Source organism: Archocentrus centrarchus, chromosome 22, assembly GCF_007364275.1.
Source record: "Archocentrus centrarchus isolate MPI-CPG fArcCen1 chromosome 22, fArcCen1, whole genome shotgun sequence".
Lineage (NCBI taxonomy): Eukaryota > Metazoa > Chordata > Actinopteri > Cichliformes > Cichlidae > Archocentrus > Archocentrus centrarchus.
Window position 1 is genome coordinate 9352818 of NC_044367.1, and position 21185 is coordinate 9374002.

Consider the following 21185-nt stretch of genomic DNA (forward strand, 5'->3'; position numbering starts at 1 on the left):
TGTACAACAGGAGCTTAAACCTCTTTTTTTTTTAGTTCACAGTGAAAAGAATCCATATTGAATTTCTTACAACCTGAATTGTATGATAGTAGCTCCGCTGTGTTCATTTAAATGGGCACTAGAAGAGACATTTTAACATGTCCATTGTGTTCTATGGCTGCTCCTCTGCTTTGCCCACTGTGGGTGATATGAAACAGCTAACATAAGACAGCAAATGCCAAAAGGTTCAGAATACTTTCCTGTATTAATTTGGGTCCTGGGATAAAATTGAAAGTATGTTTTCAACCCTTGCAGCATTCTGGTGAGAGCTCGCTGTCCTTTTACGTGGTGCTGTAGTTCACCAGCATCAAGGTTAGAGGTTTGATTAGGGGTGTGCAGAAGAAGGGCATGGCACCAAATCCTCCCCAATCCCCATGATTCAGTGCAATGGGGCTAGAGTACACTTATTTCTTTCACCACTATGCAAAGCAGTTATTCAGTATAAAACCATGTTTGATATCTTGTTACCCATGGATTTAATTCTAATCAAAAATCATCAAATCTATTTCTTGTACCACCCTACCCCATCCAACCACCAGAATCCACAAATATCCTGGAAACACCCCCACACATTTTTCTGACTTAAGAATTAAGTTGGGTTTTTTTGTTTTTTTACAATAATCCAGCCCTCCAAACTCTCGGCTTTACTATTTCCAAAGTTGCACACAGTAATTTAATTGAGCATGAATGAGTGCTGGGCTTGCATCTGTTGGGCACAGCGTGTTAAAATTGTGAGAACAAAGAGGAGGCTAGCAGCAAAATGAGTATAAAGTTTAAATACATAATTTCTTATGTGTTGTTCTTTCATCTGCTCCTGCAACAATCTGTTCCTGATTTTCAGACTTCTACACTACACTGATAAGCTTTTTTTTTTTTTTTTTGCATAAATACATAAAAGGAAAAAGTTACTAGAGAAAATAGTGTACCATAGGAAAGTTCAGCAAAGTGTTATGTGGGCTGCTGCAGACAGTCGCAGAGTTAATCTATTATAAATAAAATGACTTATTAGCATAAGGGCATATTGCAATTCTCCTGATTTTCTCTCATTCTACAGATCTCCCAGACCGGACTTTCTCTCTTCACCTTCTGCAGGCTGCGTGACAGATTTTCACCTAATGTGGCACCCACTGACACGAGCCATGTATTATGTACATGTATTGGGATTTTTTTTTGTTTGTTTGTTTCTAATCCCGTTGAGTTTTCGCGTGCTAGGAGAGCGGAGCGGGGATGAGCTTGCGTGCCATGCCGACCTGGCATGCGTGGAGCTAGGTCACTGAACTACGGCTTCCCCGGGGAGCAGGGGAGGTGGTGGCAGGGAGAGGAGAGGAGGGGGCGTGATGTGAGGCTGCACTAAGTGATTAAAATGAGAAGAGGGAGAAAGCACCAGTAGAAATGGCTTCCAGATGACCCCGACTCGGCGTAGACAGGCTGAGACACTGGTAGCAGACAGTTCATTACGCAAGCCTTAAAGAAAAGGGTACTGTCCAGAAACAGGTTTGTCTAATAGGACAGGCTACAGGAAGTTTAATAAGAGCAGGAAAATGAGAATTTGGTGAGGTTGGAAGATTGGTCCAGTTAGTTCTATAAAGCCTAAAATTGCAGTGTGCAGCAGGAAGCCGTGTTAAACATTTTCTAATTTTTTCTTAACTTTTCTTTAAGCACCTCTTTAGTTTCACTGTCTTCTGCGCCTTTGGCTCAGTCATCAGTTTAACCATGCAAAGAGGGGAAAATAATGCTTAAACTCAAGAAAACCTTTAGAAAATCTGGCTCAACTGCACACGGATAGAAAGATTTTATCAGTTAGGCCATGGGCTCACTTTATAATAACAGTATTTCTCAGAGAATGATCCATTTCTCCCTTTCATTTTTAATCTAAAATGACATATATTTTAAAAAAAATTACTTTTAATATTATGATAAAAACACACTGTTATATCTGAAGAATGAATAAACAATAAATAAGAATCTGTTATTTTATTCACAGGGACTCAATCCCCCAAACCTGTTAATCAGTAAAGCAGGCTTCTACTATTTCAGTCAGATATTTTACTTGTGAGCCATTGCAAGATTTTATATACACTTAACTGTATTTATCTGGGTTAAAGTGCTGGGATTGCACCAAAGTCATAACAGAACTGTCTTCACCACTGCTTCAGTGAAATAATGCTCTTTAAATGGTGATCATTACTTTCCAGAATTTTTATTTATTTATTTATTTCACTTTTTTCTTTTTTTTTTGAGTCTTCAGCACATGGAAGGCTTTAAAATATCATCTTTGGTGTCCTTCCAAAGACAGTTGAAGCAGAAATCCACCTTGAAAAGTAAATTACTTGCACATGGAGAAATTCTTCAGACACTTGAACACTACAAGGCAACACCTGCTGATTGTTTTCTGAAGATGGTTCAGGGATTGAGAGGAGAATCCTGCTGAAGTTCATTTGGCAGAGATGATGTTTCGTTAAAAAAAAGAAGAAGAAAAACATTCTCAGCATCAGGAGTGATAAATGTATTTTTTCATTTATTCTTTCAAAAATAGGCAGACAAATAAAGAAGATGGTTTTAACAAAAATGCGAGGAAGGACAGCATGTTAAACTTTAAGCGTGGCATTAAGAAGCAGTCCTCAGTGTACAGAACCTATCAAAGGTTTGGACGAGTCTGCAGGCAGGTCAAAGGTACTGGGAGAAAAACTGAGACTTTGAGCCTCAGCTCGTGTGCCGTGTGATTATGTTTTCCCAGGTTGAAAGGTCAAACCTGCGTGTTTTGAAGCTGTTGGGTTTATTTTTTCCAGATCTTTTCCAGTCTTTTGAGGACAAAGAACTCAAAGTGATTTTCCAGAGTTGTGATTAGTTTCGCTCTCTTTTCACATTGTTCTAGTTGACATTCATCATCCAAAATTGCTTGAACTTCAACACTGACTATATAACTTTATTAACATCCCTATAAAATTAGATTATTATGCTGTCTTATCTTTTTCTCTTGTGGATCCTGATCTGCAATGTCACTTTGAGTGGACTATAAGGTAGTGATTAGCCTGTCGTATGTCAGGCTGTACAGAATTTTATAAACTCTGCCTCAACAATAAAATTGAGCTATATTTTGCATATATGATGTGCTGTATATTCTCTGTACAAAGCACTTATTGTTCTGACAGGTTGTCATGCATGTCTTCCCTGTTAGATGTAGAAATAGTCCACCATGACAGAATTTTGACTTTTGAAATCCTCTCTGTTCAGTCTGCAGTAAGTAGGTGTAAGTGTAAGCAGGTTTTTCCTTCTTGGTTATGAAACAGAATGTTCCTGTTTTTTCTCTATTCTTCTTACTGGCTCACATATTTATGAGCTGCTTTGTCTCCCTCCCTCTCTTTGAGACAGCCTGTCCCAGGCTGGGATCTCTGCAGGTGGGGAGGCTGAACTGGTCAGATCGGGGCCGAGGCAGCCAGTGGCTCAGCCACAGGTGCACTGAACATTACGTGCAGTATGGATATTACCAGTGGGTTTCTCTTCTCATTGTGTAATTGGGCGGATAATGTTTCATGATTCCCTCTCTTTTGCACCTCATATGTTCTGCCTGAGTGGCTTGGTTCATTTTAGCATCCTGAAAACGAAGCTGGGTCAGCAAGCGGTCGGGTTACCCCCTTCAGTGCTCCAGTTCTGCTGATGACCTGGTTGGTATTGCTGCAGCAGCAGGACTGTTTCCTAGGAAGTTGGAATTCATCAACTGTTTGAGACCCCGAAGAGCCCGGCTGTGGTGTCGCTGCTGCGCGTGCAACTTATTCCCTGTCAAAACTGGCAGTTCAATTTACCCATACTCTAATTGTAAAGCATTAGAAGGGTGAGAACAGATGATAATGCAACTATTAAAATTATCTTTGCAATGAAATTGGAAATACATTAAAAGCACATCAAGTCTTTTTATTGTGCTGAAGTGGAAACAAGCACAGCTCTGTTAGAGCAAAATAGGTTTGTGTGGGTGGGCTTTTGTGCTTTATGTACCACATGCCCACTTTGCACGCCACTGCCTTGTGTATCTGGAGCTGTAAACTGTGAAGCAATTGCAGTGGAGGAGAAACTTTACTAAGTCCACAGATTTCATTTGACTTCCTTTAAATCATGACTGCTGAAGGCTCAGTTCCAGCACAGTCAAAGCTTAAAAAGCTTCTCTGGCATGCCTGTTTCTTTTTTTTTTTTGATCATATTTATGAATTAATGGTTGTGATAGAACTTTTTAATGCTTTCTAGTCTTTTCATGCATATTTATAAATTATTAGCAACTCCCTTGTAAGAGGTCAGTGTCAACAGTTTAGTTTGTTTAGTTTTTTTTCTTACTCTCTCGTTGAAGAGACCATGTAAAATAGGAGCAGAAATCTCTCAAATGTGCGGCTGAATTGTTTACATTTGCACTCATGAGTACAGACAGAGTGATTACAGCTCTTCGTGCAAACTGATGAAAAGCAAAACTGTGATAATTGGAGATGACAAAACTCCCACTGCCTCTTGCCCTGCGGTGTCCCTCAAAAAGGAGAGTTGTCACATTAGGTGACAGATGGCCCATGACTGCCTTGCATTTCTAGGGGTAAGCCCCTGTTTGTGTCAGCGAATGTGCTTCGGAGAAAATAAGAGTGTGCTTCCCAGATGGTTGAACTGATCAATTTTTCAGCATTTCAGACCCTCTGTTCCGACAGCATCCTCTAATTTACACGTAGCAAATTAATCCCAGATATTTATTGTGTTCTGACTTCTTTGTGTGGTGTAGTTGATGTTGTTACTTCACTCTCTTGTACGCATGACTACTCTCCCTTTCTCTGCATGAGAAAAGTACTGCAGAATTAAAGCTGACATTGCTGCTTCAACCTACAATAGCTCTCGAAGTAAAGTAAGATCTGGGTATTAATGCTTTGGAATTCATAAAAATTTGAGCTGCCCAAAGAGAGAGAGCCGAAAGCTGCATTTACTTATCAAATGCAACACAAGTGGATCCTGTAGCATCATTTCATATAAATCATCCCACAGTTTCTAGGATTTGGTTCATTCTGGCTTGTTCGTCAGTCCCAGCTGCTCTCGCCCCGTCTGCCGAGACCGCAGCACACCCTGCGCCCGGGCCCGTGTGGAAGTGACCTGGAGCTGCTGACATGCTCAGCTGTTTGAATGAAACAAGCTGTACAGGCGTGCACACTCGTGTGTTCTGGTTTTGCAATGCAAGTAGACATAAGGAGATTTTTTTTTTTTTTTATGCTGTCACTAACATGCAAACAGACAGACAGTGTTTGTGTAGCAAGATCTGCTATTGTGATTAAGCGCTTTTATAATTGTGTTCTCATTCATGGACAGCATGTCTGAGAGTCCCAGGAATTTCATGCTAGAAAAAAAAAATATAGATATATTTGCACTGATTTTTTTTTAATCTCGGTTGTGTTTAAGATTGAGACAAGTTCAAATGGATTTTGTCTATATAAGGCACGATCTGTGCAGTGCTACAGTCATTTGTGGGGGAATGTAAACACATAGCTGTCAGCAGAGTAATGACCATCAGCAGCCATATCGTTCAAGGAGCGAGTGTTCAAACTTGGGTTTGATACAGTAATCCTGATGTTACACCAGAAAAAACAGAAGCACCACTGATTATTCTCACCTGTGGTCTACAGATAGATAAATGCTATTTTACCATTTTACTCTTTTATGATTGGAGTGGGCAATGTGGGATATTCTGAAAAAAATGCACTCAGTCAGCAGGGAATAACCGGAGTCTGTTTTTGCAGTGTTTTAAAAGTGCCCTGCAGGCATAGCTGCAGTATTTCTTTGTTTTAAAAGTTTCACAGCCATGTGCGGTGAAGACTGACACTGACCTTGTATTTCACGTTGGACGATATGTCTTTTCCTCCCCGTTCGATATGCTTTGTTAATTCGCTGGCATTATTATGCTGAGCTCAGGGAGAAACAGTGTTTGAGGCAGATGTGAAGATATCGCATGTCACATTGTTCTTGAGCAATGCAGCTCTTTTAATTCTTGGCTGCGTACAGTATACTTTTCTTTTTTTTAAGTATTGCTCCACACATAACTTTTTGAATGGCGTAATTTGAGACACACGTTCTACCAGGCTTCCCATGGTGGCTGACCTAGACGCAAACAGTGGCACCTTTCTCAATCGCGCGGTTTCTGCAGGGGAACTGCGTGATTGCTGCCTCACAAACTAATGAGCTCAAGAGAGAGAACAGTGTCAAAGTAGTCCCTTATGCACGATACATTCCATATGCTTGCTCGGAGGCCAAGAGGCACCCTATACCTCACATCTGGCACAGACCACCAATAGCTGACATATTCCTCCTCTGACCATCGAACCAGCTGCCTCTGAGGACGGAGGCTGCTCCTTTTTTTTTTTTCTTCCTGATGTTTCCAGTTTTGTTCTGAACTAATGACAGACAGAGGCAATTAGTTTATCTATAATCAGGGAAGGTGGATGTGATTATTTTATTACCAAAAGCATTACTTCTGCCATTTTAATGTAAATATATAGAAATTGTGGATTTCCTGTTGTGGATTTCATTTTGCTCCCACGTGATCGAGTGTCTCAACTTTTTTTCCCCCCTTTTCTGAAAGGAGTTGAAATATCAAAGCTGTTCTGCATCACCAAATATGAGTGGCAATATCACAGTGTTTGTCCATCTGCAGTTTTATCTCGAGCACTTAACAGCATTTAAAACTTCAACCTTCCTCTGAAAACATTTCCGGAACTTCACAAAATTAATAGAAGCCAGTTTTACGTATGCCTGTATATTAGACTCAGAGCTAATGTCTAAAATTCTTTCTTTCTGCAATCACAAAATCAGAAAAGGCGCTGCCATATTCTTAAATATGCCTTTCGAGAAAGGTTAACTGAGGACATGGTGAGTGTGGCTGACTGCAGACAGTCTGCCACTCTGGGGTGTAGTGAGGTTACCGGAGTTGTTTTGTCAGACTTCTCTAAAAGGTGAGCAATATATCCTCACTCTCACTTTTATACTCTGAGGACAAGGAGGGGATTGCTTCTCTCTTTTCATTCTCCTTCTCTGCTCCTTCGCTTTATTACTTCCGTCAGCCCTAATTTGGGTTGATGGGGTGGCTGTTGCATGACAAGACACATGTCTGGGCCCCTGCGTGAGAAGGCTGGCTTGCTCTTGCTGGGCTTGTTTTCTTTGCGTGACCATGTCCCTCCTTCTGTCAGTCCTGGCACCTCCCAGAAAGGCCCCCTTCTGACCCTGTTCATGCCCTCGTTAGCTGGCATGTGGCTGGTTTATTTGCTTTGGCCAGCTGCCCGTGTGAAAGGCACATTTTGACTACGCTCAGGGAGGGGCTATCTCAGAGTGGAGCAATGGTAGAGGTGTTTGGTGGAGCTGGTGTGTGTATGTGTGTGTGTGTCTGTGTGTGCATGTAGATAATTCAAGTGGGAGGGTGGCAGGATGAGCAACGGAAAGAACTCTGCTCTTTGTATGCGCACAGCAGTGTGGGATTTGTATATCTGATTATGTGACCCGTGTGCCTGGTCAAAGGGAAATTTGCCCCACTGTAAGTGCTTTTGAGGAATGACATGCAAAGATGGGTCACTCAGAGTTTACCGTCCCAGTTGCGGTCCACAGAGGGTGCTGGAGAAAAGGGAGCATGAGGATCAGGGCAGTGTATGTAGAGTTCACTTGTTCCCACTGATGTAATCCAGCAAATAATCACGCTAACATGCATGTTTCTGCATATACTCTCTCCTGCCAAATTCCCCCTATTGTTTTCTGACTGGGTGTACAAATATAGATAGGAGCCAGCGGACAAAAGGATGCATGAAGGGTGGGTCCTTTCAAAGGGCTTCCCTGCACTCGTCCTTGAGCCTGAACCACAGATTCTGTGCAGTCACAAAGCGCAATGTGATCACACAGTGGGGAGTAAAACTTGTGTAAACACTAAAAGAAAACTTTAATTTTAACTTTGAGGTCACTTAATCACACTGCAAAAGTGGGTCACTTTGGGCACGGTGCAACAAGCAGAACAGTAGCTTTACTCTGGACATCAGCCAGATCCAAAACTCTCATAGCATGCAATGCTTTTTGTTGTTTTCTACTTACACTTGCAGCATGAGAAAGAAAAGACTGGTGAGGCTGATAAAATTGTCATGGTGCCTGAGTCTTTGAGTTTCTGTGGGTTTGTGGTTCCTTATTTATGTTCAAGCTGTACATTATTTAGTCTTTTAGGTATGGCATTATTTTTCTTGTGCTTCTGAGTTTTGTTATCTGTGCTTCTAGTTCTTAGTTCAACTTCAGATGTTGTTAGATCAGTTAGTTTCCTGTCCTAGTCTTCTTTCTGGGTTTTGGTCTGTCAGTTTGGTCTCTGTATTTCTCTCTATCTTGTTCCCTGTTTAGTTTTGTCTCAAGTTTATCTTGTTTACCCATTCAGTTGTGTTTCTCTTCCTGTTTTATTTTGGTGATTGTTGTTCTGTGTGTCCTGTATTTTGTGCATTTGTGTGCTGTGCTTTGTGCAAAGTGGTGGTTCTGTTCGATGCCGCAGATTTCCTTTTCGATCCAATACCGAGTAAAATTCAAGCTGGTATTGGCGATACCGATCCAATACCGATACATTGTGCAAAAAACTTAAATGAAATAATATCACAGGGCAAAACAAATGATGGGGCTGTTCAACACTGATTGCTTAGTCTTATTTAGATTGAATTATATGTAGTCTCTCCAAATAACCTTCAATACTGGAATACAAACATCAAGTGTTTATATTCCAGTCACTGGGTGACTCAAATTAAAATTGCCAGTAAAACATTTTAATAAATAAATGCCCAATAATTGCATGATTGTCGATATACCTATATTTTAAAATGATCATTTAACAAATAACAGAGTAGACTGATAATAAATGACCTATATTTTATTGGTAAAATGTTATTTTTTTGTATTCAGCTTTAGTATATAATTTTATATTTCACCATAGCAGTTTTTTTTAATCACAATTACTCTGTATTATTTAATAACACCTATTAAACAACCTTCAGTTATCTTAAATTTTATCACCTCTTAAAGCTCTACATTTCCTTTCTCTGTACCTGGAAAGTACCTGCCTGCAACACCAAAGGACTCCTTCTGTCCTGCCCTAACAGCAGCACCTGATGTTTTGCATTACACACTTACCAGGCGGAAGAAAAAGTAGTTCCCATAAACCTTGTCTCATTTAGGCAAGATCTCAATAATTTAGTTACTTTCTAATGTGTTCTTGGTAAGATACATTATCTCAAATGACTGAAGTATTGAAAGTATCAGTACTTGGATTTAAGAATCGATTTTAAAGCGCAAAGTTCTGGTATCGGAAGTATCGATATTTCAGCATCGGTCCGCACATCACTACTAAGCGGCACGATACATGTGCTCTATGTACACAAAAAAGATGGTGACGGTGAAGAATTTTGCTGGTCGCTATACTAACGTACCTGCTAATGTATGCAAACATTATTTCCTTGGTGAGAATTAATCCAATTTTCAACACTTTTTCTGCATGACTTTTCTCTCAGGTTGTAAACACCCCCCCCATCATGACCCTTCGCCCCAACAGTGGGGCACGCTCCACAGTTTGAGAAACACTGCTTTAAAATAGTGAGCAGAAGGAAACAGTGTGTGATCCTTGCTGACTGGATGCAGTTCTGCTGGTTGTGCTGATTTTACCATTTTTAGCTCAAGACGATGCCATAATGAGACTGAACCACAAGATAGTTCAGCAGAGGTGTCTGTTATAATTTGTCAAAGCGCATGCACCACTATGCAGTTCATCACATCAGCTGCATCACTTCATACTAATCCTGTAATTCAGTGAAGCGACAAAGTGAACAGCAGCAAGATGAGGCCCATAAATCAGACTATAATGTCAGAAAAGCAGGATAACACAACCCCGCAGAGTCGCAAGTATGTTCCAGATTAACCTCTGCCATCCCTTCACTCAATACCTCTGCTTGGATGGAATCACTTGGAGCCGTCTGGCTCTGGATGCTGGAAGTTATGCTCTGGCTGTAAACATAGGCAGTGGTTGTAGAATAGAAAGGAGCCCTCACTGCTCCTTATAACTTCTACTGCCGGCAGAGAGTTGTGAAATTTTCATTTGAAGGTTTTTAAACATGTTATTGCTAATGACTGCATCAAATACATTTAATGAACACAATCAAAGCAGCATGGTAAGAAGATTTATTTGCTCCAAATGAACATTCGTCAAGGCTAAATTTTGTGGTTTGTCCAATATTCTTTTGCGGAAGAGCTGGACCGCTTTTCTAAGTAATACACAAATTACTTTGAAGAGCCACATCCTTGTGTTCTGAGACTGCCATAAATGACAAACAAGACACAATAAGAATGGGCCACGGAGAAAATGGAAAAAAAAAAAAAAAACACAGCCTTCCTCTGCTGTTCCAAGAAACAAACTTTTCTGGTGGTCCTTCACATTAAACTGCCACTAACCCAAATGCAAACACACGGATCCAAACAACATTTGATTGGGATTGGCACGAGAGTGGATGCTTTCCGTATTTGTCTCCTCATGTGATCTTTGTTCATTTATTTACACAGAAGAATATATTCTCACTCTTGGATGTCTAGCTGGTAAGGTGATTAGGGGCTCCCTATGGAATGAGACGGAGGAAACAGAATTTATCATGCTTAAGCAAGAGCGTGGCTAAACTAAAATCAGATCCACATTTGCCAAGACACATATGTACATATGCATACCTACAATATGTACCGCACACTGTGTAATACAAGAGGGCTTTCCTTTTGGACTAATGAATAAAAATGCAGATCCATTTTTTTTAGCACATTAGTGTCAGAAACATTATTTAAATTACTTTTAAAGTGCAGGTGTACGTATAAAGTTCTTTTTTTCTATACGTGCTTTACCAGCACTGAAGTGAAAAGTCATTCCTCTGTTTTCTTCCTGTTGTCTAATTCAGGCAGTCTGGAACCCATCCCACTGCCATGGGGTGAGAGTCGGGGTACACCCTGGACAGGCTGCCAGTCTGTCTCAGGGCTGACACAAACACACAGACAACCATTCACACCTGTGGCCAACATAGAATCACCAATTAACCAATTAAGTATATGCATGAGCGAGTTGTTTCAAATGGATATTGGTGAGTATTTTATTCTCTACACTTTAAGCAGTTTCATCTATCACAGGCACAACTATCACAGGGTTGTGTGAGGAAGCGCATCCCATGTAAAAATCTTTCACATCAAACATATGGAGCTACCCACTGTGGCGACCTCTTGGGAATACGGGAGCAGACAAATTTCACGGCATCTATCTCACATCTATGGCCAATTTAAAATTTCCAGTTAACCCAAATGAGCATGTATTTGCAGTCTGGGAGGAAGCCAGAGTACCCAGAGAAATCCCACACAGGCACAGGGAGAACATGCAAACTCCACACAGAAATGCCCCAGCAGGGTTTCAGACCAGAAACCTTCTCACTATTGTTGGCGAATAAGAAGAAAGGCTGCTCAGTGCGTATTACTGTGCGGCATTCTTGATATGGAGGTTAGTTTTTACTCCACTCCACTGAACTCCAGCCTTCCTTCTTAATTACCAGAAAGAAGTATTTCAGTCTAATGCATCCTAGTTTGAAGGATGTTTTTCTTGCATCAATTTGCTTACTTTATTGGGACATTTAAATGTTATCATTTGATAAAAAAGATGCTGGTATCATCTCTATAGAAGGTTTCTATCTAAGCTGGCATTAACACATATGTAAATAAGCTGTAAAAATGACAATTATACCCTAAACTTTGCAAAATGTTGCTTATTTGCATTCATCTGGAGTCATTTGTCTTGCCAGCTGATTAATGCACCTGGGTTTTTATCCATTAGCAGGGTTTTCTGTGGGGACGGTAAGTGCATAAGACACTATAAAGCTCAGAAACATGGCAGAGAAGTACTTCTTTGGTGATAGTTTTTGCAAATTTGCACACACAAATGATGTCTCATTGTTTTTTATTTGCATTTAACTGGTAATAACAAGTTTGTAGCTGTTGAGCTCAGCCGTAAAGTACCTGCTTATATACAGCTGCAATAGTGTTCTTAAAAACAGAGAGCCTGTTTAGTAACTAAGGTCCAGCTTTTTACCTGTGAAGATTTTATAAGTGTGCAGCATTAAAAGCAGCAAGTGAATCACTGCCTGTAGTAAACGGGTTGTGTGAAGCAAATACCACAACTTCACCAAGTGTGAATTTTAAAGGCCCAAACAGCAGCCAAGTCAATAGCAAGTAAACTAGGCATGAGTGAATCCAGAAGGCTTTATATTCTTAACCATAGGCTTTTATATCCGTGAAGTGTGGGACCCAACTGGTGGTTATGAGGTCTGTTTAAATCCTGCTTCAATGAGGGAATAATTCAGAGTGAGATGCTGGAAGTTGTCTTTAATGAAGGATGTTATGTATGGCACAAGTGGGAATCTTGCACCTAAATTAATATGGAAGTTTTAAAATCACATTTGCAGCACTGTTCCCATTTAGTCAACCTGCTGTTAAGGCTCCTTGAGAACTGCGAAATGCAACTTTTATAGCTGCCACTTGAGCTTCCTTTGCTTGCGGTTTAATTCAAGCATTCTATACACAATAAATCCCCATCTGTTTTCAGTTATTATTTGTCCGCTCTTATGGCTGAGCAAAATTCCTTTTTGCACTTTTCCGTGCAAAGTGTGCACGAAAACCCTCATACTTCGAGCGTCAACTGAACTGATTGAGTGATTTTGATAAACAGTGACATTTGATGGACGGGTCCTGAACGTGCGAGGGTTCCTCAGTTTTCCAGCTTTTCACGCCTCGTGCTTCACAATGCGGTGAGTGATCGAAGAGACTGATGAGGAGCTGCTAAGGTCGTGGGGGGACAGGGAGAACCACATTACGTGACATGAAAGGCAATGATCCTTTGCACATAACGTGAGAAGAGCGGACAGGAAAATGTAGGGAGGAGAAGCTTCAAATCCAGAGGTCAAGCATTCAATCTGAATGTTTCAAGGGGTTGTGCCCTTAGACACTCCCTCCCTTTTTCTTCTCCTCTTTCATGACCCCTCCACTTTCACCATTCTCCATATCTCCTCAGCTGATGAAAGACGTTGATGAACAGCAAAGACAGAGCTTAAACTGATTTCCAGGACTCAGGAAAGGCAGTTCATCTCAGTCAAGTCCTGTGTGTTTGTGTGTCTGCAGCCATCTGGCCACCCCACCTGAAATACAGCAAGGCGGTGTGCTATTTGGAAAGTTTTCCAAGTCATGGTCAGTAACCTGAAAGGACCTTTAATATTTCCCCTGTTGTCTCCCTGTTTTCCTGTAGGAAGAGGCCTCAGTTTGTGCTCTCTGCAAAAGTAACGCAAGTTCTCTGACACACCCACAATAAATCTGCACACTTAACTATGGGTCCTCAAGTCTCAGCCTAAGTGCTTAAGAGTCACAGAGAAGTGGGGGTGCTCACAGGTGCCCCTCCACTGAGGCTTATGGCCACTGCTCCCCCACTCTGCAGTCACGCAAGCCCTGCCCTACTCCTGGACCTCAGCCTGATTTTACTGCAGCCTGCAGGGAAACCAGACACTACAAAGGCCCTGGGTCCACATCAATTTCATGAACACAGTTACTAGGAAATAAATCATTTTCAGGATTTATAAAAAAAAAAAGGTTGTGGGGGGGTGTCCTAGGTAGCATGCTAGCTAGGACCCTTTGAAAACAACATAACAGGGAAGCATAAAATGAAGTCCACGTAAGTTTTTAGATTTAATTTTGCCTTGTCATGCAGTTGTTAGCAGAAAAAAAAAAATCATTGATCTTGTATCAACTCAAATTTGATAAAAGCCAGTGTAGTTAACCAGTAACCAGGCAAATAAAAGATAATGATATTTCCCCTTTACACGCAAGTTTCCAGGAACAAGACCTCAGGTTTTATAGGTCATTTGAGATTGAAAATTTTGCTTTTAGGGGCCAGGACTCAGTCTAGACTCCACTTAATAAAATACATAAAAGTTCCTGCACAAAGACTGTGATAATCATACATACAGTTAGCCTGGTCATAAGCTAAGTGTTCTTATTCCTGCTACTAGACAAATCCTCTCCCATCAAAAGGAAACTGAGGTCAGTCCAGCAACTCCCTTTTCTGTACCTGTAATTCAGTATTAAAGCAACAGTGTTTCATACCTTGAAATTTAAGCATGCACGCTGTCTTTCTGTAAGCCACTACTGTGGTATAACACAGAGAGCAATTAAACATGTTTTTTCAGTCGCCATGTACTAAGTGGAACACTTTAACACATGTTTAAATTGCATTCGGGTGGCCACGTTTTCACTCTGGTAATAGTTTTGTGGGATAGCGTGAAAATGTGACATTCCTTGTCATTTTCATTATGAAATCATCTCGACTGACACACAAAACAAAAATCTTCCCAGAGCATTTCTCAGAGATGCCTTGATTTATGGTTTTAGGAAAGCAGTAAAACTACACTCCAAATCTGTGCGGGGACTTTTACATATTTTGGATTTTGTAAGTTAATGAATAAAAAACAGAGTTGTTCTTTCCACATTCTGGCCCTGTCAGATCGTTTGCTACCGAGATTAATGCTCACCACTGCTTTCCACAGATCTATCCCAGATCGCACAGTAACCTCAGCTTACAGATGAAGTTTCTGCTTCTCAGCTTGTAGCTTCTAACCAAAGGACACACACAGGTATACTGCAGAAACCTGCTGTGCTTTGCATAAAAAGGCTGTTTTGTTTTTTTGGAGCAACACAAATCAGACGTGTATGGCAGTAATTACGGCAGTTTTTGGCTGGCACGCTGCGGTCATTTCGAAGATTAATCAGTCGTAGATAAACAAACAGTCCTTCCTTTCTCAGTGTCACTCATCAAGCCTCAAGTTCTGAATAAGGAGAGACTGTATTCACTGAAAGCAGCGCAAACTTTTATTGTACCAGTTTCTTTCACAAAATAACTCACTTATATGTATGAAAATCATATTTTGCCCTGAGAACATAGAAAGAAGTCATTATAAAATTGCAGTAAAATAAGTCCATAACAATCCTATCTTCTTCAGCTGAATCAGATCTTAAAGCTATTATTTAAAAACAAAAAAGCTAGTATCATAACAATAAATAATAATAATGAATAACTAGACAAAAATTCCCAGAGACTCCTGCACAAACAAAGCCGTTTGCCCAGATACCCTTAACTTATACGTGCTAGTTAAATACAGTAAATTTCCACATCAGGATGCCCCCAGGGATCTTATCACTATAGGTAGTCATGAGCTCATTTCTTGTTTGCCAGTTAAGCTTCCCGCACCGTGCATACTGGTCTCTCTAGGCACAGAGTAATTATCTGAAGGCACGCAACAGACTAACTGGTGAGTTCGGCCCCCCAGCACTGTGCAGGATGTGAGAGACAAGCCTTCCCTTCACTTTGCTTTTACAATCTTATGTTATCTTTAGGCAAATTGACAAGCATATCAGTCACAAAAGGTTCATATTTAATTTCTTGAACATTTAAACTCTGCATTTCACCGAAGCTTTCATTATAGAGGTCTATAATACAACCTACAGCAATGATTTACAAATCCCATAATCACTTAATTTATTTACAGTAGGAAGCACAGGAAATATGTCAAATGTTCAAATGGAGACATTTTACTATTTAATGAAAGATATTAGCTCATTTTGAATGTGATAGCTGTACCGTGGCTCTAAAAAAGTTGGGGATAATGAAAGGCCGGAAACGTAAGTGACAGTAAAAAAGAAACAGCTGGAGGAATATTTTTGCAGCTAATTAGGTTAATTGGCAACAGGACAGTAACTTGATTGGCTCTAAAAAGAGCATCTTTGAGAGGCAGTTTCTCAGAACTAAAGATGGGCAGAGTTTCACCAATCTGTGAAATTTCAGAAAAATGTTCCTCAACATAAATTTGTGAATCACTGTGCCATCCACTAAGGCAGGTTAAAGCGCTATTTAAAATGGACTGAGACAAAGTGGAAAATGATGAATCGAAATCAGATTTTTTTTTTTTTTTTTTTTAAACATGGATGCTGCATCCTCCTGGATTAAAGAGGAGAGGGACCATCTAGCTTGTTATCAGTCCTCAGTAGCATCTCTGATGGTATGGGGGTGCATTAGTGCCTATGGCAGCTTGTGCATCTAGAAAGGCACCATCAAACCTGTATATATGAAAAGTATATACATGTTTTATGCAACCTCGGCTCCCTTCCAGACATCGTTTTCAGAGGTCTTGCATGTTTCAGCAAGACGATGTTAAACTGCAGACTGCAGCTATTGCAGCATCGTAGCTTTGCAGTAGAAGAGTCCAGGTGCTGAACTGTCCTGCCTGTAGTCCACAGCTTTCACCAACTGCAAAAAAGGCTGTTTTTTTAAATGAAAAATAGAAAGAAGACCCAGCTAGAATCTAACATCAGACAAGAACGGAACATTCCTCTGCCAAAAGTCCAGCAACCGGTCTCCTCAGCTCCCAGATGTTTATGAAGTGTTGTTAAAAGATGGTACAAAGTGGTAAATATGGCCCTGTCCATGTGTTGCTGCCATCAAATTCAAAATGTCCTCATGTCCTCAACACAGTACATTTTCCCACTTATCCCAATATACAACTTTGTTGCATTTGGGGGTGTTTAATCTGTGTGAATCACATCCTTCTCTGAAAGTTTTGGTGTGAGTAAGACAAGTTTTCTGTTAAAACATAGAAACAGAGTCATCCCCTCAAATTACTTCCAGGCAACCACTCCATCTTCTTTATGTGTTCTAGTCCATATGAATATTTGTGTCAGGGAAGGCAAACCAGATTAGTCATTTCATGTCAGGATAGCCAGTCAGCGGAGAAAACATGGGAAGAATGACAGTTTTTTAGTAGACAAAGTAACCTGCCGTAATTATGTGAAATAAAATGCTGCCCTCTTGTGTCAAAATGTGATAAAACAAAAGGCCTCATCCATAAGCATTTGTTACAGTTGTGTTTGATGTAGCTGTGCTGTTGCTACTTTGCGTGTGCATTTTGTCGGTTCCAATAATCTTGCTGGACTGATAATAGTAGATGAACAGGAAGAAACCTATGAAAATAGAGAAGGAGGTTAAGTATCATAAATCCAGAAAATGCATAAAGTGAGCTCACTGTGCGGCGTGGCAGTTTGACATCTACCTTGAAAGGAGTTGAGGATGGTGAAGATGTAGTAGGAGACAATGACCAGTGATCCGTAACTGAAAAAAGCGAAGCCCCAGGTGATGCCAAGAAGGAAAAACAGGCCCAGAATGGTGATAGTGTTGGTTTTAGTGGAGCTCTTTTTCTGCACTTTCCCCATTTTAGGCAGTAGAATAATCTGCCTTACAGTTATAATGAACACAGTTAAAGTGAAGACGAACACCACGGCATAATAACCGATGTTCACCCCCTGGTGGATAGCAACATCAGGGATCCAACACCTGAAAAGTGTGAGTACAACACGATCCTGTGAAGAGCACTTTTGTGTTTTATCTATGAAATACAGTATCAGGCTTCCAGCCTCTAATAATCACTTACATTGTTGCTGCTGTCCCTTCATTTGTAGCAATCTTAATGGAATCATATTTCTGGGAGGCAAGAAGAGCGATCACCACCACAGCCGGTATGACTAAAGAGAAAATCAGGAATTTAAATTCTCCTGTTATTGTTATTATCAGGGTATATGCAGCATTTTTGGCTCAGGTCTCTCACCCCATCCTGTGATGCAAATCTTCAGCATATAATGTTTCACTTCAGTAGAGATTCTGCGTAGATTGAGGTACAAGTGCAAGGCCTGCATGAAAAACCAGGTGAAAGTGGCCAACATGCTGTAGTGCAAAACTGCTGCTATGGCCACACATGCGCCGGGGATATTCAACTTTGCAATGCTCTCATTTGTCAAGAAGGATAAATTCAGGACCAACATGGCGATGAAGAGGTTCATCAGAATGTTCGTTGCCTGGCTTGCTTTCCCCTTTCTGTGGAGCAAATGAGTATGTGTTAGAAAATGTATTTAATGCAGTAAAAAAGAAAAATTAAAAACTGGCCCGTATCCCTTACCTGACGAGAACGTGCATGAAGAGACCCACTATCAAGAAAAACAATGACAGTCCGCAGCCGATCGATGTGATGTAGGTCAAAGAATTAACATCCGAAGCGCTTATGTTTCCCGGGGGAGGCGACTGGGTTCAAACAGGATGTGTTTGTTAGGTTTGTGTCAGCAGGTGCTGTAAAAATTTTAATTTCTTATTTCCTCATACTCACCATGAGTATGGCAAAAAAGGTTAGATGTGAGCACTGGCAGGTGATGCTGCTGTTGGTCTCGTTGGTATCACAGCCGTCTGCGCTCCAGATTGGAAACCCTGATGGACAGCAGCAAAGCAAAAAGAGAAGTCACTGCTCTCTTAAAGGCAGGCTTCAGCACATCAATCAGTGTGGAGAATGTGACAGAGCAATTCAATGCTCTTTGATTTCTGGGGTTTACTATTAAAATAAGATTTTTTTTGTTTTGTTTTTACCAGATGCATCTTTACTGGTGCCATCCCAAGACATGCAAGAAGCGTTGGCTCCATTCTTTATCGAAATAGAAAAAAGAAAATCAGAACACATTTTGCTTTGAACACAACTCAATCATTATTTCTGTTATGACATCGCACCCACCTTGTTCACATTACCGTATTGAATGTTGATGGTTTGTGAAAGATTTTCCACTTTTGCTCCCATTTCTATCCCCATTATTTCATTGTTGAAATAGGATCTTCTGTCGCTCTGTTGGGAGTAGAATATTGTTTACAGATCCTGGTTTGCTCATTATGTTTATGCAAATTAAAAAGATCATGATTATTATTATTATTAATTCAGATTATTATTAGTTCAATGGCACTCTTACCAATTTCATGTCTGGAAACAGAAGAATTCCAAGAATTGACCCATTACCTTTCACCGCCATTTCACTGGCCTCGCTAGGAACACTTATTGAACGAAAGGAGCCCGTCAAGGAATTGCTGCTTTTGTCAACAATTTTCTAAAAATGAGAAAAATTTATTAGAAAAAAAAAACAAAAATCCAAGGCCTAATAATTGCTTTTCAAAACCATGTTATGCAAACAGCATACCTTTACGTCCCCCGTTTCTGTGAAGGCAAAGTTCATGTTGGTTTGATTTTCCTTGGGGAGTTTGGCGATCAGTCCTGTGATGTTTCCTATCTTAAGTGCTGCTATGCTGGAATTACCCATCTTTTCAACTATGAGCCTTAGATTTTCCATGACATCTCTGTCACACAGAGTCAGAGTTAATTTCTTGAAGCAGATTTCAAAAGTGTGCATTTCATTACTGCAATATTTCTGTAGAAAACTAAGATATTTACATTGCTTTGTCTGCAGTGATAGGAAAATCAGGGGTGGTAATATTAATGATTGTATCTAGATCTTCCAAGGATGATTCTATACATTTAACGCATGTTTTGTTCTCAAAGATGACGTACGCTGTTTCAGTTACACCTGCAGAGCAAAGGCACAGACACAAGCAGGAACTAGTTTTTAACTACCATGTTCTGTTTTTATTATAGGACTGACTAAAATATTGGTTTTAATAATCTCATTAAATAAACAACTTATAATACCTTGGCAAGCCCCCGTGTTCGCATTGGTTGAGTCGTTGGAACAATTGTGACCACTCGTCAGTCTAATGTTTGGTTTATCTTTAAAACATGAGAACATGACATTATTAGACCTCGTAAAGAAAACTGTCACTGCTGTCATAGTGGTGCTCATGTGGAAATTAAGAGGGCAGGTTTGTGAGTTTACTTTTATTCAAGCACTTGTTGATGTTGAAGAGGAAACCTGTAACAAAAAAAAGAGGACAAATAAGATCACTGGTTAGAAACCTTTCAGTTTTATGAGTGGGGGGGGGGGGGGGTACAAATGAAAAGTCAGGGAACCTCTTACTGCATGGGGTGCTACCATTGCAGCTTGTTTTGTTGTAGAGCTGTGATGGCATGCATGTATAATTGTCCTCTGGCTCCATCATCACCACAATATCTTGTTTGGATAAACTGTCTCCAGTATGATGTATAATGTATCTGCCTGTTTTATTTTCAACTTCAGCTTCGCAGTTGAAATCTGTTGTTTTACAGCACTCTAAGAAAAATACAAAAAACAAAAGAATAGAATCAGCAAACAGCCAGGACAAACTTTTTTCCCCAACAGCCTGAATGCAAAAAAGCTAAAAAATTAGTCAACTGTACCTGCACTCGTGTTTGGCTGGATGTTGAAACAGAGTTTAGGTCCACTGTTGTCTTGGTAAACAGGATCTAAAATATTATATAAAAGCACAGATTGCTAAAGTTTTCCTTGAAACTTTCAAAGTAAATTGTTTTTTCCCATGTTGTTTTTGAGCTTACCCGATGGAAAATATGATTTCGTTACTGTTTTGGGACTGATAAAGAGTACATTCTTAAGTGTACATTTCCCATCTGGGCCTGTGAAAAATTGCAAATATGAAAAATATGACTGAACTGTTTGAGAAGTCTTGGTTTATTTGAAGCTAGATTTTGTTGAACTTACCTTGGCTTTCACATATGTGGTTGCTGAGGAAAATCCCATAAAACAGAAGCATTTTCTTCACGGCAAACATCCAGAGATGATGGACATCCATTGGCAACATTATCCTAAGAAGAAAAAAGGAACCTGCACATGAATCCTGGAGAAAACTATCTGATCACAGTCTGATAATTAAAGTATTTTTAAGTTCCAGCTTCTGTCTGTTCTGCTCTGTCGATCTTCACAGCAACTCGCATCCACCTTAGAGTCATTAAATGTTACTGACAAACACACCACCGATGTTCTGCCACCCTGCTTTAACTTGCAAATAAACTGCGCCCGCTTCTCATAGTTCATGTTTTCTCAGCAAACAGCTGGCAGAGGGCCACGTTTTGTCACAGGCTGAAACAAAATGTACACTGTTGGTGTGAACATGGATGCTCCTGTAATATTTTATCCCCAAGTACTGAGATGGCAGCTAAAGAATGTGCAGTTTCTCAGATATATCTGTATTCAGTTGAGGTTGGATGGAAAGTAGGTGGCTATCATTCTGCTAGTGCCTCAGGAATACATACTCAAATCTTCCT

General features: G+C 40.3%; 1 protein-coding gene across 1 annotated transcript; it reads right to left on the reverse strand.

The window, feature by feature from the left end:
- Positions 1 to 17008: 17008 nt before the first annotated feature.
- LOC115772703 (adhesion G-protein coupled receptor G2-like) lies at positions 17009 to 19741 on the reverse strand. The gene is made up of 12 exons (XM_030719097.1): positions 19680 to 19741; positions 19425 to 19557; positions 19174 to 19330; positions 18949 to 19083; positions 18720 to 18827; positions 18578 to 18632; positions 18324 to 18421; positions 18120 to 18241; positions 17772 to 18037; positions 17598 to 17688; positions 17220 to 17500; positions 17009 to 17130 (listed from the first exon to the last, which is right to left on the reverse strand). The coding sequence occupies exons 3-12, from the start codon at positions 19321 to 19323 to the stop codon at positions 17009 to 17011; spliced, it is 1428 nt and encodes a 475-aa protein (XP_030574957.1). The 5' UTR covers positions 19324 to 19330; positions 19425 to 19557; positions 19680 to 19741.
- Positions 19742 to 21185: the final 1444 nt, after the last annotated feature.